The 24,442-nt window shown below is 42.9% G+C and overlaps 1 protein-coding gene across 2 annotated transcripts in view; it reads right to left on the reverse strand.

Moving 5' to 3' along the window:
• Positions 1–24,442, reverse strand: part of dapk1 (death-associated protein kinase 1) — an 83,606-nt gene that overhangs the window by 41,596 nt on the left and 17,568 nt on the right. The window contains exon 3 of one of the 2 annotated variants that reach the window (XM_084552289.1): positions 8,587–8,808. In XM_084552289.1, coding sequence (XP_084408415.1) covers positions 8,587–8,808 — 222 coding nt within the window. Of the gene's footprint in view, positions 1–8,586; positions 8,809–24,442 lie in introns of those variants that run through there. The other variant, XM_084552290.1, reaches the window with a different exon arrangement.

The following is a 24,442-nucleotide window of genomic DNA, read 5'->3' on the forward strand; positions in this document are numbered from 1 at the left end:
ATCTCACGCTTCATCTGGGCGGGGAAAAGACCAAGGATAAAATATGCAACTCTTCAGATTCCCAAGGACAAAGGCGGGTTAGCCCTACCAAACCTCTTAGAATATTATTACGCCGCCCAAACTCGACCTTTGGTATATTGGTGTGACCCTGAGTATACTGCAAGGTGGAAAGAAATAGAATTAAAAAGAGAGGGATACCACATCCAAAGTATGATTGCAAACAGAGACATGTTTAAAAAATATAAGAATATGCTTGATCCAATTACTAGATTCACTCTGGAAATCTGGTTCACAGTGATTAGGAAATACAAGTTAGAAAGGGAAACAAAAATTTTGAGCTGGCTGATTGGCGACTCTAAATTTAAACCAGGGGCAATGGATAGTAGTTATGAACAATGGATAGACAAGGGGATTACAGCAATATGCACAATAATGGATCGGGGTAAAATTAAAAGTTTCCAAAAACTGAAGGGGGAATTTGGATTGGAGGATTGTGACCTGTTTAGATATTACCAAGTTAGAGATTTCTTTGACAAAGAGATAAAACCAGATCTTCCCCAGGAGCTGAATAAAGTAACTGTAACACTGTGTAATGCATATAGAAACATGACTGGAAGAGTGGTCTCAACACTGTACCAAGGGCTAGAGAAGAACAGAGGAGCTACTACACTGTATGTGAGAGACAGATGGGTGAAAGAAAGTAAAATTCTGTTGACCGAAGAGGACTGGTTTAACATATGTGATGTACAGCGAACCACCACCAGCTCCAGGATGTGGAAGGAATTCTGTTGGAAAAATATGATCAGGTTCTTTATTACCCCCAAAAGAAAGAACAGAATTACAACTACACAGCATACATGCTGGAGACGGTGTGGAGAGCAGAATGCAGGTCACACTCACGTTTTTTGGGAATGTACTAAAATAAGAAACTATTGGAATGATGTGTGGGTAGAATTGAAAACGATCCTGGGATATGAACTACCTAAGTCATGTGAGATATTATACCTGTGTAACCTGACAAGGGAAAATGTACAATATGAAGATATATACCTGGCAAAAATTCTATTGGCTGCGGCCAAGAAAGCAATTACCAGGAAATGGGGTAGAGAGGACCCTCCTACTCGGGGGAACTGGCTGGACATAGTGGAGGAGATAATCAACATGGAAAAATTTACTTATATATTGAGACTTCAACAAACAAAATTTGATAAGAAATGTGAGAAATGGATGGACTATAAAACCCAAAGCAGAGTCACCACTGAAAACTTGGACTGATCTCAGAGACAATTGAGGACTATTAATAACATGCACCCCACTGACCCTGTTATATGTTCTGTAATGTTTTTCTTTGTGTGTTTCTTTTTGAAAAAATTAATAAAATTTGAGTAAAAAAAAAAAAAAAAAAAGACAAAACACCAGCTGCTCATCTGGGACCTCCAACAGAACACCCCCCCCCCCCCTCTTCATTTCATCATCTGCTCCAGCGGACGACAGGGTGTAAATACACACTCAGACAGGAAAGAAGGTCCCTGCCCAAACACCTTTGTCTCTTTTCGCACAAGTGTGTCAGTGTTTAAGGTCAAAGGACGGCCGCTGTCGTGGCTGTATTTACCCAGCGTGCAGCACGGGGGGAGGAGAGGATGTGGAGGACAAAAGGGAACAACGTGAAGCCAAATATTTTTAGCGTACAAATGGAACTAGTTGTTGTTCCTGCCCAAGGCAACAGCAAAAACAATCAAAAATGAGTCACCTTTCCAACCCTTTTATTTTTTAATATCGTACATAATCCAGGTGGTTTAACTATTAAAGTGTACCATCTCCTCCAGGTGGATGCGTCTGACTGAATAAAAACTAAAGACATATTCTTCTGGAGCTCAAGCAGCGTAAGCCCTCACTCTAATCCATCACATCAGAGGACTGGCCTGAATAAAACAAGTTAATGAATGTCTCCAAACCTTTGTGTGAGCTGTCAGCAGCCATTCAGAATAAATGCCCCAAACTTGGGATTAGCACTGAGTCACTGCCTTGCTGCTTCATCTGACGGCTATTGTATCGCTCCCTAAACCCTGATTTAGAGTTATTAATTCATATTTGTGTGAATAAGCTGCCCTATTATAAGTCAGTGGGGTCACAGAACCAGAAAGCAACCATACCAGGTCAAAAAAGCTGTAATAATGATAGTAGTTATAATAATACATTCTATTTATAGGCGCCTTTCAGAACACGAAAGGTCAACGTACAATTAAAACAGGGTTTGAAATACATAACAGACATCAACTACAAGTATAAGACACTAAAAGATAAGATAAAAAGATAAAAGATTTGGTTTCTGGACCCGATGGTGGTCCATGAGGCTGATGGATGATGATGGTCTAAGAGTCCGGCTGGGTGCGTTGATGTAGAACTTAACCTGCATCATCAAACGTCAACACTTGCTTTGAAAACTTTAGTAATTTCTACATTCACACAAGCTGGTCCAGGAAGTATGAGCTCCCGTTTGAGCATTTAAGTCTCCAAACAACACTCACGGGTTCTTATTTCATCTTCTACCACTGCTCCGTAGAGCGACATGTCCACACAAAGCCTGACTGATATAACAGTGACTGACATTTCATCGATGTGAGCAGATTAGAGAGCTCTCTGTCTGGAAACCAGTGGCTTACATCACTGACAGCTGAGTCAAGAAAGTGAACTTCTCGGGTCTCTGCAGACACTGAAGCAGGAGTCATCTCTTCTACACACAACAAAATGGAAATCCTCCAAAAGGCTAATTACATATTATGCATTGAAATGAAACAACGCAGTATTGGGTACAGTTTGTTCTGTGAAGGTGTTAGTCACAACAGAATATACCCTATTTGAGATGTAGGAACAGATAACGGACCAGTCTTTATACTGGCTTTAAATATCATTCACAAGTGAGAAGCTTGACACCAGCCCAGCCAGAATGAACCTGCTGTTAGATGCATTTCTCACGAACACGCAACGATAGCTTTTTTCTTTTTTTTGCTTTGATATGTTGTTATTTATTCCCCATTTTGTGTCAAGCAAACAACTTATTATAACCAAAATGTTTAAAAGTTCTTCAAATGAGCACACAAATTTATGAAACAACCTTTAAACTGTCTGTGACTGTTCTCAGCCATTCAGGTAATGGAAGTTTCCAAAAACAATAAAGAAAGGCCACAGATATGACTATTCAAAAACCTCAACTCCCCACCAGTCCCTTTGAATTAATGGAGCTACTTGGATGAGTGGTGAAACGTCTTTAAGAAACTCTAAAAGTCCAGTTGCCTTTCTTTGATAAACTTTTTAATTATTCTTTTTGAGAAAACTAGTTCTAAAAGCCTTATCCTGTTATACAACTACCTAGTCACTAAAAACAACTGTTTAGTGCTTATATTTAGCCTGACGAGCCAGACCCACATTAAATGTAGGGTCTGGGCACTCTCCACAGACAGGGCTCAACCGGAGGGGTGGGGTAAACGGTTGTCTTTCAAACTCCCTCTCCACGCAATAGGATAGCGCTACAACCAATCAGAGCAACGAAGAAGGTGACGTAGTCAGAGCGACGGAAAAGAGAGTTCCTTGCATGTGTTGTGGAAAAAACTTATCCTAATAGATATTAAATAGTTCTTGTTGCATCCTGTTTTTTTTTTTTTTAATGAGTTCGCCTACAGGTTGAGTTTCTCCTGCATTAATCATTTTTAAGCTGTGGATCAAACTTTTGCCGTATCCGGTTGGCGAAACTCCAAATACATCCTTCTGTTGTAAGAACGACCTCAGTGCAGTTTCTTGTTCTTTTCTCAGAGAAAAGCTTAACTTCAAGTCTTTCAGAGCGGCGGCCAAAGCCGATTGGAAAGAAAGTTGTTCGTTAGCAGCAGCCATCGCTCTGGTAGTTCTAGCAGGATGGGAACTTATGGTCGCAGGTCAGTCGTCATCTTGTTAAGCCCGCCCACCGACTCGTGATTGGCCCGGTCCATCTTGGATTTTTCGAAATCTCAAGTCAACGGAGAGTAACTAGACTGCCTCTGGAAGCAAATGTAATTTGCTGCCGCTAGGGGCGCGTCTAGATTCTAGGCTAACTTATATTAGCTACGTCATTAAATATTACAACACTAAATACAAGTACCGAATAATTCCTATTCCACAGGGCTACACAACTGAGAATATACTTTAGAGACCCCCAAACCAGCTGGTCAGTGAGAGGGGTTCCCTTCACCAGCACTGCATTTAAATTTTAAGCTGAACACAAGCTCAACTAACTGACATCACGCTGACCTCGTAAAATCCTAGAGAAAATCTGCAAATTTGAGGAAACGGTGCAGATTTCACAACACGTCAAAGGCCGGGCGCTGCAGAAAAAAAGGAGGAAGCTTCACGTGGGCAACCCCCACAGACCTTCTTAATGAAACTGAAAAAAACACGACTTGGATGAGTGGAATGAGTGAAACGTCTTTAGGAAAACTCAGAGCAGTCCAGTTGTTATGTAGGAGTTATGTTTTAAGCTCATCTTTCAAAAGATACTGAGTTTTTATATAAGACACAGACATACACTATATTACCAAAAGTATTCGCTCACCTGCCTTTACTCATTCTATGAACTGAAGTGCCATCCCATTCCTAACTCATAGAATTCAATATGATGTCGGTCCACCTTTTGCAGCTATTACAGCTTCAACTCTTCTGGGAAGACTGTCCACAAGGTTGAGGAGAGTGTTTATAGGAATTTTTGACCATTCTTCCAAAAGCGCATTGGTGAGGTCACACACTGATGTTGGTCGAGAAGGCCTGGCTCTCAGTCTCCGCTCTAATTCATCCCAAAGGTGTTCTATCGGGTTCAGGTCAGGACTCTGTGCAGGCCAGTCAAGTTCATCCACACCAGACTCTGTCATCCACGTCTTTATGGACCTTGCTTTGTGCACTGGTGCACAGTCATGTTGGAAGAGGAAGGGGCCCGCTCCAAACTGTTCCCACAAGGTTGGGAGCATGGAATTGTCCAAAATGTTTTGGTATCCTGAAGCATTCAATGTTCCTTTCACTGGAACTAAGGGGCCAAACCCAGCTCCTGAAAAACAACCCCATACCATAATTCCTCCTCCACCAAATTTCACAGTTGGCACAATGCAATCTGAAATGTACCGTTCTCCTGGCAACCTCCAAACCCAGACTCGTCCATCAGATTGCCAGATGGAAAAACGTGATTCATCACTCCAGAGAACGCGTCTCCACTGCTCTAGAGGCCAGTGGCGGCGTGCTTTACACCATTGCATCCGACGCCTTGCATTGCACTTGGTGATGTGTGGCTTGGCTGCAGCTGCTCGGCCATGGAAACCCATTCCATGAAGCTCTCCGCGTACTGTACTTGGGCTAATCTGAAGGTCACATGAAGTTTGTAGCTCTGTAGCAATTGACTGTGCAGAAAGTCGGCGACCTCTTTGCACTATGCGCTTCAGCATCCGCTGACCCCTCTCCGTCACTTTACGTGTCCTACCACTTCGTGGCTGAGTTGCTGTTTTTCCCAAACGCTTCCATTTTGTTATAATAGAGCTGACAGTTGACTGTGGAATATTTAGGAGCGAGGAAATTTCACGACTGGATTTGTTGCACAAGTGGCATCCTATGACAGTTCCACGCTGGAATTCACTGAGCTCCTGAGAGCGGCCCATTCTTTCACAAATGTCTTGTTTCACAGTCTGCATGCCTGAGTGCTTGAATTTATACACCTGGGGCCAGGCCAAGTGATTAGAACACCTGATTCTGATCATTTGAATGGGTGAGCAAATACTTTTGGTAATATAGTGTATATGGATTAAGCTAAACTATTGGAGGCATACAACTATTCACAATGCACAGCAGTTTTGGGCAAATGTAGGAAACTGATAGTGTTTTAACGTTTTTACTGCTTGAAGATGTAATTTGAGTGCCGTCAGAAGCAGGAAATGTTTGTGTTTATGTTTGTCTTTGTTTGAGAGCACTTGTTTTGTGTTTTTGGGAATGAGGAAACAATAAAACACTTCTACAATCACTAAAACGACAGGATTCAAATTTCTGGCGCTCTGCAGTCGCAGGTTCACTGTTTCAGCATCGCTCCCCCGATCGTATTAGTTGTCATACAATGATTTAATTATCTTTCTTTCCTATAGTTTATATAAAAAGTTAATTCTCCCCTCAGATGCCATTAAACCACAAGATGTCTTCATAAAGCGAGCGCCAGTCAAACCCCAAACGATGAAAAACAACGTGGAGAAATGACATTTCTGTTCGCTCCATCTAGCTTCTTTTTAACAATAATGCTGATTTAAAACGACTGCAGTCAGGTCAGGCAATCATAAAATAACTGTGACATTATTTGTTATCATTACTGGTGACATTACGTATTTGTAGCCATAGCAACCTGCTCTACCAGTTCACTATACTGAGCTGGAGATGAGCCATGAACTTATTATTCACACACGCGCTGCGCCGTAGGCCTGGACAGGTTTTGTTTGTTGTTAGCTCTTTCTTTTTTAGTTCTGTCGTGTGTGTTCACCGGTCAGGAATGTTGTCGAGCGGCCGTGGCTCTGAGCGTTGCGCTCATTACCGCTGGCTGTAAGGTGACCTAGTATTTGAGAGGTACTCTATTCTATTCTTTTAGGCATCTTCATTCTGATTAAGTGTGTCAAGTGGATACCTAATGCAAACATAACTTATCTAACAGTGTGTGGAGATGCACGTCAGCTGGTGAAACAGGTTTAACTGAGGATTATGAAAGAGTGGCCTTGTGCAAAATAGGCTAACACAAGTTTTATATATGTTTTTTAAAGTTTTTAACACAAAATTCAGTTCTTAAGTACGATCAGAATATAAACTCTGGCGGCAGCTTCAGACTGACGTCATCTTGGCTTAGGGTGCATCCGAATACCCCATACTAACGTACTGTTCAGTAGGCGAGACGCAGTACGTCACAGTCGTAGTACGTCCGAATTCTTAGTAGACATCGACTAGTAGGCGAAAAATCCCCGGATGGCCTACTACCTCCACAGTTCACAACGGTAGCTCACTACGCTATCCCACAATTCAGCGGGAGCCCGCTAAGTGTAGAAGAAGACGAGCCGCCGGGAAAATCAAATCAGACAAAATGGCTGAGACCGTTGTGACAGCTGCAGCTACGACAACCGAAGTTTATAAATGTAAGTATATTAGGATAAATGTTGAGTTTAAAATGTTTCGAAAACACTTCTCCGAGGCGGCTTTAAAATTTCGCGGCATCCGTCGGTGTGCGTCATATGTGTCGGCGTCACACGTAAACATCCGGGGTCAAAGGACAGGCAAGATGGCTGCCCAGTACGTCCGAATTGTATGCCTACTACTCGCTCGCATACGTAAATAACGTACTAAATTGACGGTTGAGTAGTACGTTCTAACCGACGTTAGTATGTACCGACTATTCGGATGCACCCTTAGACTTTGTACCAGTTTGTTTCTCGTCCCACTGTTCCTACTGAGCCAGAGTTGCCATGACTGTCCAGTGAGATACAAAAGTCACTGGAGAATCAATGTAATTTAAATGAGAATGTTTGCGTGGCTTCAAAGATGTCGTCATCACCCAGTGAGGTAGCACAAAGGTAACACAAAGGTAACACAAAGGCCCACTGATGTCACTATTGCAATATTTATACAGTATATGCGCATTTTTATGAACCAGGTGTCTGGGGAGACATTCCTAGCCTGGTCGTTACCATCCTACGTTTCCGCCCGAAATTTGATTTCGGTCTGGCACGTTAGTCTGGCCCAATGTAATAGGAATCTGTCTCCGTAATGGGCGGATGCTTATTTTGAGGTTTAAAATCATTGGAGTTCCCTTAACCAATCAGCAACGTTTGGTAATGACGTATATTGTGCGCCGGAGTTCAGGCTCTCACGCTTACCACTTCCGCTTCCAGTTAAATAAATCAAACTTTTCCCAAAGCCAGTTGGAAGGAGAGCTACGACGTCCTTGCCATTTATAAAATTGACAAGACAAGCCTCTTGTTCTGGTTTTAATTCCGTGATGCTCTCGAGAGTTGAGACAACTTCGCGGATGGCTTCTAGCGTCTCTTCCTCCGTCGCCATTGCTGCTATGCTGTTGAACTACAAGCTTCGCTGGACTACAAGCAACTCGGCAGGCGAGTTCTGCGTCATCACTCAACCGTTCGCTGATTGGCGCGGTTACACGCGAACCGCGGAAGTGCAATTGGGCCAGACTCCGTGCCAGACCGAAATCAAATTTCGGGCGGAAACGTAGGATGGTAACGACCAGGCTAAGACATTCCTGCAAAAGAAATGCTATATTAACTTACTCCTAACGTAATTTCTATAAGCTGGATATGAATTCAGAATGCTAAATCCTCATCCTATTAGTGCAGCTTCACATTCAAAGCACTCAGCTGACAAAACATAAGTTGACTTTTGTTGTGAAGTAGTCACAGGAAATGCAAAGTCCCCGTAAAATATATGATTTATGATAAATGACATATGATTTAAATGGACTACTCTCTGTCAATTTAATAAGACACATAAAAAACAGCACTGTTGATGAATGCTGAAGAAGACAAAGCCACTCACAGCTCCAGGATCAGGATGACCTCCGCCTTGTTCTCAAAGACCTCGTGCAGCGTGATGACGTTCGGATGCTGGATCTCCTTCAGTATGTTCACCTCGCGCTCTATGTCCTCTCTCGTCACCCCTCGCCGGCTCGACTTGCTGCGCCGCTTCTTGATGAATTTGGCGGCGTACTCCACACCCGTGCTCCTGTGCCGGCATCTTCTGACCACGGCAAACTGGCCGCTGTCAACACACGAGAAGAGGGAGTCACATTTAGCCTCGAGACAATAACTCCCCACCAACTCCCCTCTAAAGCTCTCCAGTTAACAAGGTATATATCATTTGCCTAATCCAGGTAGGTGGCATTTGTTCCTTCTGAATAGAGCCAAGTAAGCTGATGCTAAGCTAACTGTCTGCTTGCTGTATCTTCACACTAACAATACAGATATAAGAGATTCATTAATCCTCTCTACTGCAGAATCTATTTTATAAAAGGCCAGTTTCTAAATACTACATTTTTAAAGTTTAAAAAGCAATTTGATGACACATAATGGAAGACGACATATGGATGCATAGAAGAAACAATTCAATCAGCTGCAAGGTCCTTAAAAACTGACTTTCAGCCATATACGCATCCGTCTCAGTGTAGAAAACACAAACATCAGAGCCAAAAGGAGGAGGCGAGCTTATGAGGCAATAAAACTGTTGATCAGAAACAGCTTTAATTAATAATTGGCCGATGATTCACGGCTACAGAAATGTGATCATCTGAAAAAAGGACACCAACGTACTGAAGATCAAGATTCAAATCAGAGCCACATGAGCTCAGTTGGTGTAGCACGTAGACAGTGATTACTCCAGCTGGATTATATCTTATACATTCGATGCCCACTTCCTTCACCGACCACAACCCTTCATAATTAGTTTGATCATCATCATAACAGTGTTTAAATTATAGTGATGTAGCGCAGCATCAACACAGCTCGCTGTTCTACGCCCGTGTGTGCCTCCAAAATGGTTGTGACTCATCAGGGAATGGACATGGGCCTTCTGAGGGTGTCCTGTAGTGTCTGGTAACAGGATGTAGTTAGTGGGGGGCCTTTGAGGGTGGGCTCCTCTGTGGATCATCCCACAGATACTTGATCAGTTTGGGATCTAGTGAATTTGGAGGCCAGGTCAACACCTTGTGCTGTTCTTCATGTTTTTTTGTGTGTGTGTCTGTGTCAGGCTGCATCCTGCTGGGGATGGCTGCTGAACATCAAGGAGTGTCATTGTTATGGGGTGGGGGTGCCTGGTCTGGTCTAGGTGGGTGCTACATGTCTAAGTAACATCAACACCAATGAATGCTAGGTCCAAAGGTTTCCCAGTGGAACATTTGATTGTCACAAGATGGTCAATGTTATTTACTTCTCCTGTCAGTGGTCATAATGTTGTGGCTCTGTGGGCGTGTTTCAACCGAACCAGGACAAAAAAATGCCTCTGCACTCAACTGGATAGACCTATAACCAATCAGAGCAACGGAGTGTGTGACGTATGTTAAGCGACGCATAGTTGTCAACAGAACTCAACTGCACGCACGCTGGAAGAAGTAGAAGAAGAAAAAGATGAGTGCAAACGATTTTTGCCGGCGTTGTAAAAAGAATTTAAGGATACACGGAGTACTTACCAACACGGCCATCATTTTTTAGATAAATATTAAAGGTGAATGCGTATACGAACAAGTTCTCAGTTTGGGATTACATCTCGAAAAAAACAGCAAACAAATCATGTCGCTATGTCGATATCTTCTAGAACAGACTCGATGGCAGAATCTACACATCTCAGTTCTCCAGCGGCAGCCATCTTTGTTGTAAACAAATTCAACCCAAGCGCTCTTTGGTGACGTGGTTGATTACGTTACTGTTGATCATCTGTCCATCATCGTATGAAGCCCGCCCTGAGAATCTGATTGGTACGAACGGCTCCTGTTCGAGCATAATTGCGCCTCAACGGAGTAACGCCAGACCGAACTTCCAGACCAAAAAATGTCGTGGGCGGGACTAAGTTCGGCTGGCACCCAGGCTAGGGTGGGGGGTGCCTGGTCTGGTCTAGGTGGGTGCTACACGTCTAAGGAACATCTCCCAGCAGAACACTGAAATGTCACAAGATGATCAATGTTATTCACTTCTCTCGATCGGTGTACACACAGCTTATTGTTTGTGTCCAGTAGTGCACACATGTGAACTCTCACCTGCAGGTCTTTCTTTATTTTACAGTCTTCACAGACACAAGCGGTCCTGGTTAAGTAAAATAAAACCTCCTGATTGCCGAGGAGCACACACGAGCAATGTTACTGTTTAGGCCGTCCAAATGTGGTAAAGCCCGTGTGACATTTTAGCGTGACAATTAGTCCGTGTATGATCAACAAAGGAACTGTTATGGAAATTTTTACCCCACCGTGTTGCCATGCAGCATTGCCGCTATAGTACTGCTGACACCGTCACTCGACCAAAACACTGCCAGAAAAAAAAACCACTCGGGGAAGCAAGGACACTTGGCTGAGGGCTGTTGACGCCTCCGCCACTGTGCCTCCTCACGGCCCTAGCAATCATGAAGCACTTAGTGTACCAAACACCCACGGAGGAGAGGAAAGGAGAGAACGAGGGAGTAGGGGGTGGGAGAGAGAGAGCGTGCCACGTTCTGTCTCGTTTTTTGAGACTTCCACATAATTTTTTTTTTCTTTTTCACACAGATTTACAACAGAGAAGTTGGCAAAAGCTTCCTCTGCCTCGGCCAAAAGAAATGGCCATAATAAAGTGAGAGCCCTGCGCCGTCAGTTCTGCCAAGATGAGAGCGTGCAGGCCGGTTTGTCATGAGGCGGTTCAGTAACATAGCTGTAATCCTCACTCTATATTGTGTCTCCCAGGAAGAGTTACAAAGCTGTATGAGGCCGGCCTCTCCTGAGTCGAGCTGATCAGCGTGTCGTTTAAATAGTTGAATGTTTTAATGTTCAGATGAGGATGAAAAACAAAACTAGCAGTCTGTGGAGGCCTTCAACACTCCTTCACTTACATTCATCTCATCGCTTCTCAGACAGTGATTGGCTTAACTGATCAGCTAATCAGAGCTGATTCAACAAGCTGAAAACCCACTGCCAGCCCTTGAATAATGTTTTCAACAATACATCACCAAAACTGGTGGGTGGCATTAATTCATATGGAAGACATAACTATTGTAGCCTGACGAGCCAGACCCACATTAAATGTAGGGTCTGGGCACTCTCCATAGACAGGGCTCAACCGGAGGGGTGGGATAAACGGTTGTCTTTCAAACTCCCTCTCCACGCAATAGGATAGCTACAACCAATCAGAGCAACGAAGAAGGTGACGTAGTCAGAGCGACGGAAAAGAGAGTTCCTTTCTCAGAGAAAAGCTTAACTTCAAGTCTTTCAGAGTGGCGGCCAAAGCCGATTCGAAAGAAAGTTGTTCGCTAGCAGCAGCCATTGCTCTGGTAGTTCTAGCAGGATGGGGAATTCACGCGTAATTCACGGAACTTATAGAGAGCCGAAGTCCCGCCCCTTCCGATTGCCTCCATGGGACCTATCTTTCGAAAAAATATGAACGGCAGTCTATGGCGAAAGATAAATTACTTTCTGGTCCTGATCGACTTGTGCCTTGGATTATACATATGTTGTTTTTCAGAATAAAAAATGTTTTTACATGTCAAGAATGTCACAGTTTGTCGCAAGACAGTTAAGTAAAACGCTATGGAAAATACGTAATTAAACGAACTACAAGTCCCGCATGCTGGCGCGTACAGAACCGACCAAACCTCCCTTCGTGTAACTACAGCTCTCGACATGACCCGATTTATAATGATCTTCACCTCGTTTGATGCTTCTGCCTTCGTCCTGGAAGAAGACGGTAAAGCTCAACAAGGAGACGGCCATAGTTCTCTAGTGACGTACATTGTTCGAGACGAGAGATGTAGTTCACTAAGCGATCTCATACAAAACCTAATGTTGTTCAGCTTATTTACGTCAAATAATTTATCTCTTGACGTGAAAAATTATCTTTTAAATTCACACACATCATATGTGAAATTCATGCCACAATTCGAACGGGACCAAAAAATAATTATGATCTCTCCATAGACTGCCGTTCATATTTTTTCGAAAGATAGGTCCCATGACCCGGAAGTAGAGGGGGCGGGACTTCGGCTCTCTATGGTCGCAGGTTGGTCGTCATCATGTTAAGCCCGCCCACCGACTCGTGATTGGTCCGGTACATCTTGGATTTTTCGAAATCTCAAGTCAACGGAGAGTAACTAGACTGACCCTGGAAGCAAATGTAATTTGCTGCCGCTAGGGGCGCGTCTAGATTCTAGGCTATAACTATTGGACAACAGACAAACTCCACAAATTGGACAACCAGCCAACAATAATCACAATACCTGGCATCACTTTCAAAGGTTTATTACATAGTGAACCAGATGTTTTATAATCCAGTATTCTATTGTCACCAGCCACATTAAACTGACAGGAAGGGATCTGATTCTAAACAAATGAAAAATTGTTTGCTGAGAAACTGAACTACAGACCAGCTGAGAGGAGTTACAGCTCTTTAAGGAAGTGACTTGTCCTTGTGACTGCGCCAGAGACAAGAAGCAGACAATGTGAAGAGGAAGGGAGCGCTGAGGACGAGGGCTTTCTCATGCTAATAACACTTCCACCCCCATTCAGTCTGGCTTCTCTCTCTATTGTCGCTTCCTGCCTCTGTCAGTCAGGCCTCCGTGCAGATAGTGGGAGCAGGCATCAGGATCTGATCCAGTAACGGGGGCCCCGTCGTTCACACGTGTAATATAATACATAAATGACTGAAAGCCTGTAACACACGTCTGACGCTATCACGCTTCATCTTAGCTACAAATGAGCCGCTCTGAAGTCATGAGAATAGCACGGCTAATGATTGAATGTTTGTCCCACGTGCTCAGAAAGGGTTCAGTGTAATTTGCGAGAATATGTTTGTCAAACATAAACTAGACTAACCGGCATCCGGATGAAAAGAAAGTAAACAAGAAGTTCAACAGTTAAACCTGTAACTTCATGTGCCAACCACAGAAACTGGAAGGGTGGGAAAACCGTAACAGGACGGCATCTGATAACATATATATAAACAAGGTGATAAACCAGGATCAGCCATCGGTGCGTCCTCCTAAAAAGTTTCCATGGGAGGAAAAGTGTAATCTGTGAAGCTGACAATAAGCAGATTTTTAGACTGAAGACATCCTGTGACACTTTAGATGTTGTCCAGTCACTGTGACATCCTTACAACGGTCTTATTAATTAGACAGATAGACTTGAGGAGTATTAGACCCTTGACTATATTCTGTGTGGTATTCTGTAAGGGCTCTTATGCTTCCTGAAAGTTAAACAGACAAGTGAAGCCTTGTGCATACAACTCACTCCACCCACTAACACAACAGACTGAAAGGTTCACCGCTCAACAGAACTCTGTATCCCCACATTAGTGAAGAGCTGAATTCATACCATCTACATGATGACAATATTCTCTATTCCTTTATATATAAATGAATGAATTTAGATGATAACCTTAAATTACCAGAGAGAAAAAAAAACAAGGTTATATGACTTTATTACGTGGATAAGCACCTGGTAGGTGTCAGGTTGAGCTCCTGATAAAGACCTGCAGCAAAGCATAACAGTGGCTCTGGATGATTGCTTCATGACGGGAGGAAACTGAAGACATATATACGGTTGGGTAACACACACAGAGGGCAGACTCAGACACACCGCGTTTACGTATTTAGCTGCAGTTATTACGTTACAGCCTTTAAAGAACGGGCGGTGAGGCTGTGGACACACAGATCTAGGTTGAGAAAACTAATTAATTCCTATTTCTTTTCTCACGCAGACGTGAATGAGTCAGTAGGCGTCCAGTAGTTCAGATTTTCTTACACTCTTTGTTAGGGGTGTGTATTGGCAAGAATCTGGCGATACGATATATTGCGATATATTGCGATACTGTATGAACAACGATATATTGAGTTTCTTTTAAAGATTTAATTGTGAGAAAACTGCCATAGCATAGTAAACACACAATGCTGTTACATGCTTAACATAAGCTTACTGAATTCGAACACAGGGATCTATATTTGTGTTTCACAAGAGAAGAAATACAGGATTTGCAGGATTTTTTGGATAAACAAATGAAAAAAATAAGTTAACAATTTCTTGACTCTGGTAAAAGGTTATCCCTTAACTGTAATAAGCAATAATAATAAGGTAAAGTAATAAGGTTCAAATTTCTGAAGTTGAAAAAGAAAATGCAAAGTCACTGCAACATCCGCTCTTTATCGCAAATTTGTAGTATTGCCCGAGTACTTGACTCTGGCGTTGCAGAGTTTACAGACCGCATGGCTCTTGTCGAAGTCGCAACTGCCTTCCTTTGTTTTGAAACCAAAATATGCCCAAACATCCGCTTTAAAAGCTGCTGGAGCCGGCTGTATCCGCTCGTCCTCAGTCATCGCCGGTGAACTATGCTAAGTTAGCGGTTAGCATGCAATTTGGCACAGACTGGCGCTTTCGCATAATGACTGCTGCCCATGCTGCCCACCTAGCGGCCGGAGGTTTAATTGCAACACAAAAATGAACAAACGCCGTGAATATCGCATGTTAATTGTTAATAAAAAAAATCGATACAGTACTGTTGAATATCGATACGGTATCGTGAAAGAAAATATCGCGATATTTAAGTGTATCGATATTTTCTTACACCCCTACTCTTTGTAGATGTTGAGTGTTTCTGAGACGACCAAAATGACCAGAAGTGAACAACTGTCTCCATATCATGACTAAAAAACATGAAAACGTTCCAAACCACAATTATCAAAGGTATGCACGTACACTTTCCTAAAAAAAAAAAAAACAATAACAGTTGTGAAAGCTGCATTAGGGAAACAACCATCACCAGCCTGTGGGAATCACAATTCTCCACTTTTTTTTTGTTTTTTTTCCAAAGCTCTCCCACTGTACGCACATAAAGAGGGGAAAACGAGCCCACCCTTCTTTGACAACACCAGCTGCACACACATACAAACAAGGGGAAAATGGCAGCGGTTCAACTGAGATCCCTTTCCTCTGTGAGGTAGTGGAGGGAAAACTAAAACCAAACGCTGCCTTGAAAACCAAGCACGCATTCTCCGGTGTTCTCTTCTCAGAGCTGAGGCTCTTAAAGCTGCTGAATGCTAAGTTAACGGCGGTTAGTGTTGTAGATTTCCCCCCTTGTGTGACAGGACTATTAGAGCATGTTTACTTGCTAGCAAAGGCTAGCTGGGAAATCCCTGTCATCCTCCAGGGATGTGCAGGGAGGGAGAGCACTGACTTGCACGAACGCTGCTGAACAAGCACAGAGACGGGGCAGAAATAATGAGCAGACGCAGAAGGAGAAACCCTTCCTGGGAATCGGTGACAAACACACGGGCAGGGAGGCTGTTTTTCAAGAGCAGCTCTCTCTCTCTCTCCCCCAACTTTTTGCAGCGCAGAAACCCTCAGATGGTCTGCAGGATCAAATTGCTGAGTTTCCTTTGTTGTGCTTGAAGCACAGACAAGGCTTCCCACTTTTGGCCTACTTGTTTCTCTCTAAAGCAACTGGAGGGGAGGGGACGATGGAGAAAGAGCCGGTTAAGAAAGGAGAGGAGAGGTTTGTTTGCGTCTGTTAGAGCGGCCTGGGGTGTGTGGCAACGTCTTGGAGAGCCTTTGCGTGGCTTCGTTACTTAACACTGCTGGTTGGACGGTGTTTATCTGTGGAAAGATACTACAGCAGCTACCAGATTTCTCACTGCCTGCTTCTTTTTACCCTTGATACACCAGGTCCAGATGACAGCTCACAGTGTGCAGGTTTACTATACACAGTCCTGCCTGATGAGTGTACATACTTGAAAGCGCCGTTGCGTAATCAAAGCATAAAGAAAGGGATAGTACTTCAGCTTGCTTCTTAAGACACACCTCCCCTTACTCAGTTTACATGCAAACAACCAGACAGAGTCCAGACCAACAGCCGAACACAATAAATTAGATTTTATGCTAAACTGTTGCTTCAAAGCTCTGGCTATACATAGAGCGTGCCAGCTGGTTTCTAGGACGCCTGCTGCAATATGATATATATTTTATTAAAATGATCGGATCAGATCGGGATCAGGCTTTAGCCGAGCCACATCTTTTGGAGTTGTTTATTCAAGACCACATCCCTGTAGTGTTGAAAACGTCTTGTTCCTCTTTGCTGCCATAAATCAAAGTAGAAGAAGAAGAGTAACAATAATCACGTGACTAAACATGGTGTGTGGAAGTGCTTTACTGCAGAAATTTATAAATTATCCAATAGAGAGCCGAAGTCCCGCCCCTCTACTTCCGGGTCATGGGACCTATCTTTCGAAAAAATATGAACGGCAGTCTATGGAGAGATCATAATTATTTTTTGGTCCCAATCGACTTGTGCCTTGGATTATACATATGTTGTTTTTCAGAATAAAAAATGATTTTACATGTCAAGAATGTCACAGTTTGTCGCAAGATAGTTAAGTAAAACGCTATGGAAAATACGTAATTAAACGAACTACAAGTCCCGCATGCTGGCGCGTACAGAACCGACCACAACTCCCTTGGTGTAACTACAGCTCTCGACATGACCCGATTTATAATGATTTTCACCTCGTTTGATGCTTCTGCCTTCGTCCTGGAAGAAGACGGTAAAGCTCAACAAGGAGCCATAGTTCTCTAGTGACGTACATTGGGCAGAGAATAAGCGCACAACACAGCACAATGCAAGACGACAGAAAGCGAGGCCAGTGTTGAGATGGAGCGAATAAACCCGACAGCTGTAGATGTTTTCTACATATTACTTTCGTTTTGTGTTCTCTTACGTTACTTGTAAGGCTTCATGTCATAACCACTGGTGTATGACTTCAACATGAAACAATATGACTGAGAAAAGACAATAACCTGAATGTTTATTACTAGTTGAGTCATATTTCTGATGCAATTTCCCTAATTCCAAGGTGCACAAAGGAGGGACAGAAATATGAAGTGGTCTAAACTCTTACCATACTTCTAGGGTATGGAACAACTTTATTAGACAGAGGCATTTCAGGCTCGATGTCCCTGATGAAGGCCATGAGCTGGAACACATCAGTATTAATAAATAAAATAAAAACTGAGCTGCTGTAATCCTTTGTTATGGTCAAAGAGGATTAAAATTCAGGGTAGGTTTTTTTATGTTTTTCTTTCAAGTCCCCCAACTTAATCGAAGCTGGAGTCTTTCATGAGTACTGCACTAGGTTATAATGCAAAGTGAACAGCCAACAAATTACTTTTACCTGTTTCACAAGATGCTTTTTATCCAAGTCTGCTTTCACAGCGGCTTACGACAAATCAAACAGGCAGGAGGAACTAATCAATAAAAACCTTCTGGATAATTCTTGAATCAAAGAATCAAATCCTGCTTAACACCGATACATCTCTGGGCACAGTGAACACGACGCTGGCCCCAGTCAGACCTTGTATCAGCGTCCGTCCTGGACGATCTGATCACATGTGACCAGCTTAAAGAGCAGGTGTGAACAGACCGAGGACACGTCTGAGCAATCGAATCTCAGATGACATTTGGAGGTGGTCGGAGACACGTTTGACCTCATTCCTTTGGTAGTGTGAACGCACAACGTGTCGCCGTTCGTATTAAAGACCGCCCGTTCTGCCTCATTCATTCAGAAAAAAAGCACCGTAAGTGATGTTTGATCATTAGTGATGAGAGACTTTTGAAATACTCTGTCCTTGTAGCCTCTGGAATAACTAATGTAAGAGCCAAGATAAATAAATAACATAATGTGTGTGCCCATGTCATGACACAATATTCTACTTCGTCCCAAATGATGACTTTATTCATTTGAACACTGAGCGCAAACCTGAGATCGGATCTCAAGTGCCGGCTGGGGGACACATGTGGAGACGCATTTTAACGCCAGGTGTGAAAGCAGGTACTTAAAGCTGACCAGCTGCGATTGGATGGCCCAGGACGGATGTTAATCCCAGGATTTAACGGGGCCACTGATGCTACTGAATGAGTATTGATGTAGTGACAGCCGAGCTAAGACCTTAGATCCAGTGCTCGTGTGTGATCTGCAGTCCACAGCAAAGTTCTCCAGCTAACACCACGTAATCTAGTGAACTATGCAAAATGTGAATTCCTAATTTAAATGCACACATTTTCTTTTTTTGCGCAGTAGACACAGAGTCACATGTAAAAGGCAGCTTCCTCAGTGAGAATGAGGTGATAACAAGCTCAAGTTTAAGTGTGTCTGACACAGCTTGAGCTGACAACAGCAGAAGATGACACACAGACAGTCAGTTTTCACACACACACACACACACACACACACACACACACACACACACTACCTGCCTAGAAAACCTGTACTTTCTCTGCAGATGAAAAGATCTTCACACATGCCCCAGCTGGCTGTCAAACGTTAGAAGCAGGAGGAAAACTCCTTAATACCTTAATGCATCTGTATTCCTCACACGGCAAAGCAGAAAATAAACCTTGTGTTGTTGTTTTTTTCCACCCAGACAGACAGACAGTGCATGACCAAGCTCACATTAGAGACCAGGCTTACATTATGCTTGTCTGGGCAGCATCAGATACTGAACGATAATCTAATATCTAAGTAACTCCGAGGTGAGTGGGCTTGAAAATCAAAGCAAGCTAGTTGCCCTCCTAATCTCCGGCCTCAATCCTGCTATAATCCATCTATACATTACGCCTACACTCGCAGGAGTATAATGCAATGTGTATCATAACATTTTAAGACCACCACACGCCCACAGATCCTGAAAACATAAAGCATCCCTCACAAAAGCCCATCATCTGCTCCCTGTAATACAGTTAACAGAGAGAAAGCTACAAACCTTTTTTCTTTCCTTTGCAGCATCTAAACACAAAATTTGAACTTTCCATATAGTCACGGTACGTGCAAAGTCAAAACTAGTACATGACATCAGTTAGAAATAAAGCAACAAGTGCTGGCAGCAACATCACCACGCAGCTACCTCTTTATAGATCAGGGCTGACTCATGATATAGTACAACGTCGTGTAATCCTGCTTCCTAACTTTAATCGTTAAATGTTGTATCTTCGCATTAAAAATCAGTGACTGACCACAAACACACCTTTGTCAATTAAAAGAGCCAGAATCACTCTCGGAGAATGTGACATATTAAAATATTCAAAGAGGTCATTTCAGTACAAATTCAGAAAAGCGTTTATGAAGCTCCAGGGGAGGAAATTGAGTTTATTTAATATCGGATCGGGTATATTATTTTAGAAGTAGACGTCACTCCGGAACCAATGTTGTTTTTGCTGGGAGCCATACCCAAAGACCTATATAATGCAGATCAATGATATATACAGAGGATTCTATTATTAGTAGCAAAGAAAATGATTAGAGTGAACTGAAGGGATGTAAAACCACCAACGATAGGTCAATGGTAGCCTGGTCGTTACCATCCTACGTTTCCGCCCGAAATTTGATTTCGGTCTGGCACGTTAGTCTGGCCAAGTTGCACTTCCGCGGTTCGCGTGTAACCGCGCCAATCAGCAAACAGTTGAGTGATGACGCGGAACTCGCCTGCCGAGTTGCTTGTAGTCCAGCGAAGCTTGTAGTTCAACAGCACAGCAACAATGGCGACGGAGGAAGAGACGCTAGAAGCCATCCGCGAAGTTGTCTCAACTCTTGAGAGCATCACGGAATTAAAACCAGAACAAGAGGCTTGTCTTGTCAATTTTATAAATGGCAAGGACGTCGTAGCTCTCCTTCCAACTGGCTTTGGGAAAAGTTTGATTTATTTAACTGGAAGCGGAAGTGGTAAGCGTAACAGCCTGAACTACGGCGCACAATATACGTCATTACCAAACGTTGCTGATTGGTTAAGGGAACTCCAATGATTTTAAACCTCAAAATAAGCATCCGCCCATTACGGAGACAGATTCCTATTACATTGGGCCAGACTAACGTGCCAGGCCGGGCGGAAGCGTAGGATGTTAACGACCAGGCTAGGACTGTGGGTCCAGAGATTGAAAAATGTATACATGATGGAGCGAATGACGGCAAGTTTGCAGCTGACTATGGACACTTTTGTGCAAAAGATGGACTTGTATTTCAAGGTACCTGGGGGTTTGATGGATGGGATGATGTGATGTTTGGAAGGGATACATATCTAAATTCCTCTTTGGAAAATTTAGCTTAGCTAATATTTGCAGATATTTACTCCTCTGCCTGTAGTTATGGTTGTAGTTACTATTATTAATATTGTAACTATTCTATTTTATTTTATTTATCTTTGTATGTTTTTATTGTAAACCTAAATTACCTGTCATTTGTTTATTACATTTATACATCTCTCAGGAAATGTTCTGCAAAATGATTCAAATGTCTAAATAAAAAGTTCGGATACCGGATCGGGTAAGACTAAATATTAAAAGATCGGTATCAGATCGTCGGGCAAAAGGACTTGACCGGGACATCCCTACCCACTAATAATGAATGTGCATATTTGACTGATCGATATTTGTGAAAAATATAATTCGTATCAAATAGAGAAAATGTACTACATGTGTTCAAGACATAAAAACACATATAAAGCAACACGACAGAATTCCCAAACTGAGCAGCACTGTTCTTGTGCTACATCGGCTACTACCACATCGTGCATCATCTTCCTCCCAGCGCTCTGAGCCAACTATTGATTGGCTCTGTGTACTACTACTGTGAAATAGGAGAAGACGCTGAAAAAGCAGAAAAGTGTAAAGCACAATAGCAGGCAGGCTTGCAGAACTCCAGGAAGGCACACACCACACACACACACACACACACACACACACACACACACACACACACACACACACAGCTATTCTGTCAAACCTGATACGGATGCACATGGACTAAAGGAAGATGACACACCAGTGGGAACACAAGGAGTGTGACCTCACCCGCAGTGTGTTCTCCTTTGATGTAAACCACAGAGCAAGTTTGTATTGTTGGATTTTCTTTGCATGCGGTTTGGTACACGCTAATCAGCTACAAGCTAAACAAACTGCAAGTCAAATGATATGAAGCCACATAACATTATTTAAAACTTGCTGCACTTGCATTTATCAGGTTCCCTGTGGGCGGACACATGTAGTGGATGATAATGCAATGATACTCAGTAGTTTTGGCTCTGATTCTGGTCTCTGCAATGTACTAAAGGAAATAGCTTGCTGGTAACGGCCCCACTACATTCAGCAGCTAGTATTTTACTGCTGTTCAGTGCTGATCAGGGAGTGTACAATGGGTTTTAATTTAAAAAATACTTGAAACTTGTTATAACGTTATATTTTTTTACATTATTATTTGAAAGATATAGTCAAACGTACAATAAAGTGCAATAACAAAAAGGCAAATCATTTTTAAATCAAGCTCAGGTTTATTTACCCGTCAGCTCCATTGATTTCATTTCAGTTTGTGTTTACCGAGTGGTTATCCCCGTGATAATCTCAGCAAATACCTAATCTACACTGCCGCGTCACATCCAGCTATTAAATCTGCTGTAACACGTGACGTACTTTACGGAGACGGTTTACTGAATGGGATTTAATGTCATTAAATACAGGTCTACATTTCAGGTTGGATAATACAGCCATCAGATAAAAAGTGAGACGCTGTAATCTGGAACCGTCTCAACTCCCTGTCAGCTTTCTGACAAAGCGGCTTTCATGCTGCCCGGTGATTGGCTGAAGGGATCAGTCATCTCCATGTCAGACTGGCAGAGAGCAGTAAAGAGTGGTAAGCTTGTCAAAGGGGTCTGTGTGTGATCAAATTATTAGAATAAACCCCGGGTAGGTGAGCGACACACACAGTTTAAACCTGGCACGCTCCATTAAAACATCTGGCAAAAGTGAAGACTGCAGTTTTATTATATTACTAAAGAGTTGGTTAAATCCCAGCGCGCGTGAGGTAGAATAAACTCTGGAATACAGTTTAATAATGTGACCTCTTTTCAACCGCCTGGATAAAATTTATTCTTGCAATCTGAAATGTGGCCAGTCATGCTAAGTTTACAGAATTTGAAATACAGTCGGACTAGCCTAGAATCTAGACGCGCCCCTAGCGGCAGCAAATTACATTTGCTTCCAGGGGCAGTCTAGTTACTCTCCGTTGACTTGAGATTTCGAAAAATCCAAGATGGACCGGACCAATCACGAGTCGGTGGGCGGGCTTAACACGATGACGACTGAGCTGCGACCATAAGTTCAGTTCACCTCTGGGTCTCTCCCAAATTGGGGGGTTACAGTGAGTTTTCTTTTTTTTTTTTTTTGCCGAAATGCCGAATAAATGCATTTTATTTTCCAACTCAAAAAGAATCGTTTGAAGAATCGTGATTTCAATCTTGACCAAAAAAATCGTGATTCTCATTTTTTCCAAAATCGACCAGCCCTACGTCACCTTCCTCGTTGCTCTGATTGGTTGTAGCGCTATCCTATTGCGTGGAGAGGGAGTTTGAAAGACAACCGTTTATCCCACCCCTCCGGTTGAGCCCCGTCTATGGAGAGTGCCCAGACCCTACATTTAATGTGGGTCTGGCTCGTCAGGCTACAGTCGGACCACTGGAAATCTCAACACCAGAAACCCTTTTTAATTGTAACATAAAAACAGAATGACAAAAAAGACAGACACCAAGTTGAATCAATCTCAATTTGATGGAATGCGATTGAGGTGACAGCCAACGGGAGTGACAGACACAGTCGATTGAAATATGATGCGGACACACCCGTTTACCGCAAGGAATCACCTCCCGTGGCTTGGTTCACATGAAAGCATTTGAGGTGAGAAATACACAAGAGCCTCTGTTGTAGTCAAGCAGAGCCCGGACCAGTCAGGTAGCAGGAGTCAGGATGAAAAGAGGGTTGCTTCATGTGTGGATGGGACTTTAGTTTTGCCCGTTCACCCTGTAGGGACTGACCTCGACTCAATAAGTGCGCACTGTCAAAAGCCAACGCCGATCAACCTTGGATGTACTGTGCAATGGAGCGTTTTGTTTTTCCCAAGTCAGACATTGATATTTCATGGGGATCGATATTTATGCGTCACTGTAAGTAAGTAAAAACTAAAGTGAGAGAGAGAGACGCAGCTCGGCGTTAATGATAAGAAGAAAGGAAACAAGAGTCTTTGTTTTTCTGCGATGTGTCCCTTTAACCCATTCAGACCGGATCACGCATCTGTGCGTAGTTACCATTAAGGCCGGCAAACGCGTCATTTTGAGCGTTGTCGTCTTTTTCGAGGCACATGGCCAATTATATGCACTGTGATTGGCTGAAATATTCTTGGGGTGAGTGACAGAGATGCTTAGGGATTTTTTTTTTAAACTCATGTGACTAATAAAACGCTTTGTGATTGGTCGAAATAAGCCTGACACGTGGAGTATGTTTTGGTCGAAATTTTTAAACACCGTGCTAGCGATCCGTCGCGGCTGACTCAAGTGAAGGAAGTGATATTGACGAAGTAATTGAAAAAATAGATCTTTACTAATTTTCAAAATTTTAAAAATGTTTGGTGTTTATTGATGCCTCAAATGCCTTTTATCTCATCTGCTACAGAGCCTGAGAAATTAAGGTTTTAGTAAGCGTTGACATATTTTGAAAAACCTCAGGTTTTGAGAGGGGGTTTACAGAAGAGTATTTAGGCCTGAATGGGTTAAACGTGCCTGGTCACTGCAATTACAGTCCTGCGTCTCTACTTAATTAAATTGTCTTTGGCTCATGGGGGATGAATAAAGTCCCAGTGCGCT

Source organism: Chelon labrosus (assembly GCF_963514085.1).
Source record: "Chelon labrosus genome assembly, chromosome: 9".
Classification (NCBI taxonomy): Eukaryota; Metazoa; Chordata; class Actinopteri; order Mugiliformes; family Mugilidae; genus Chelon; species Chelon labrosus.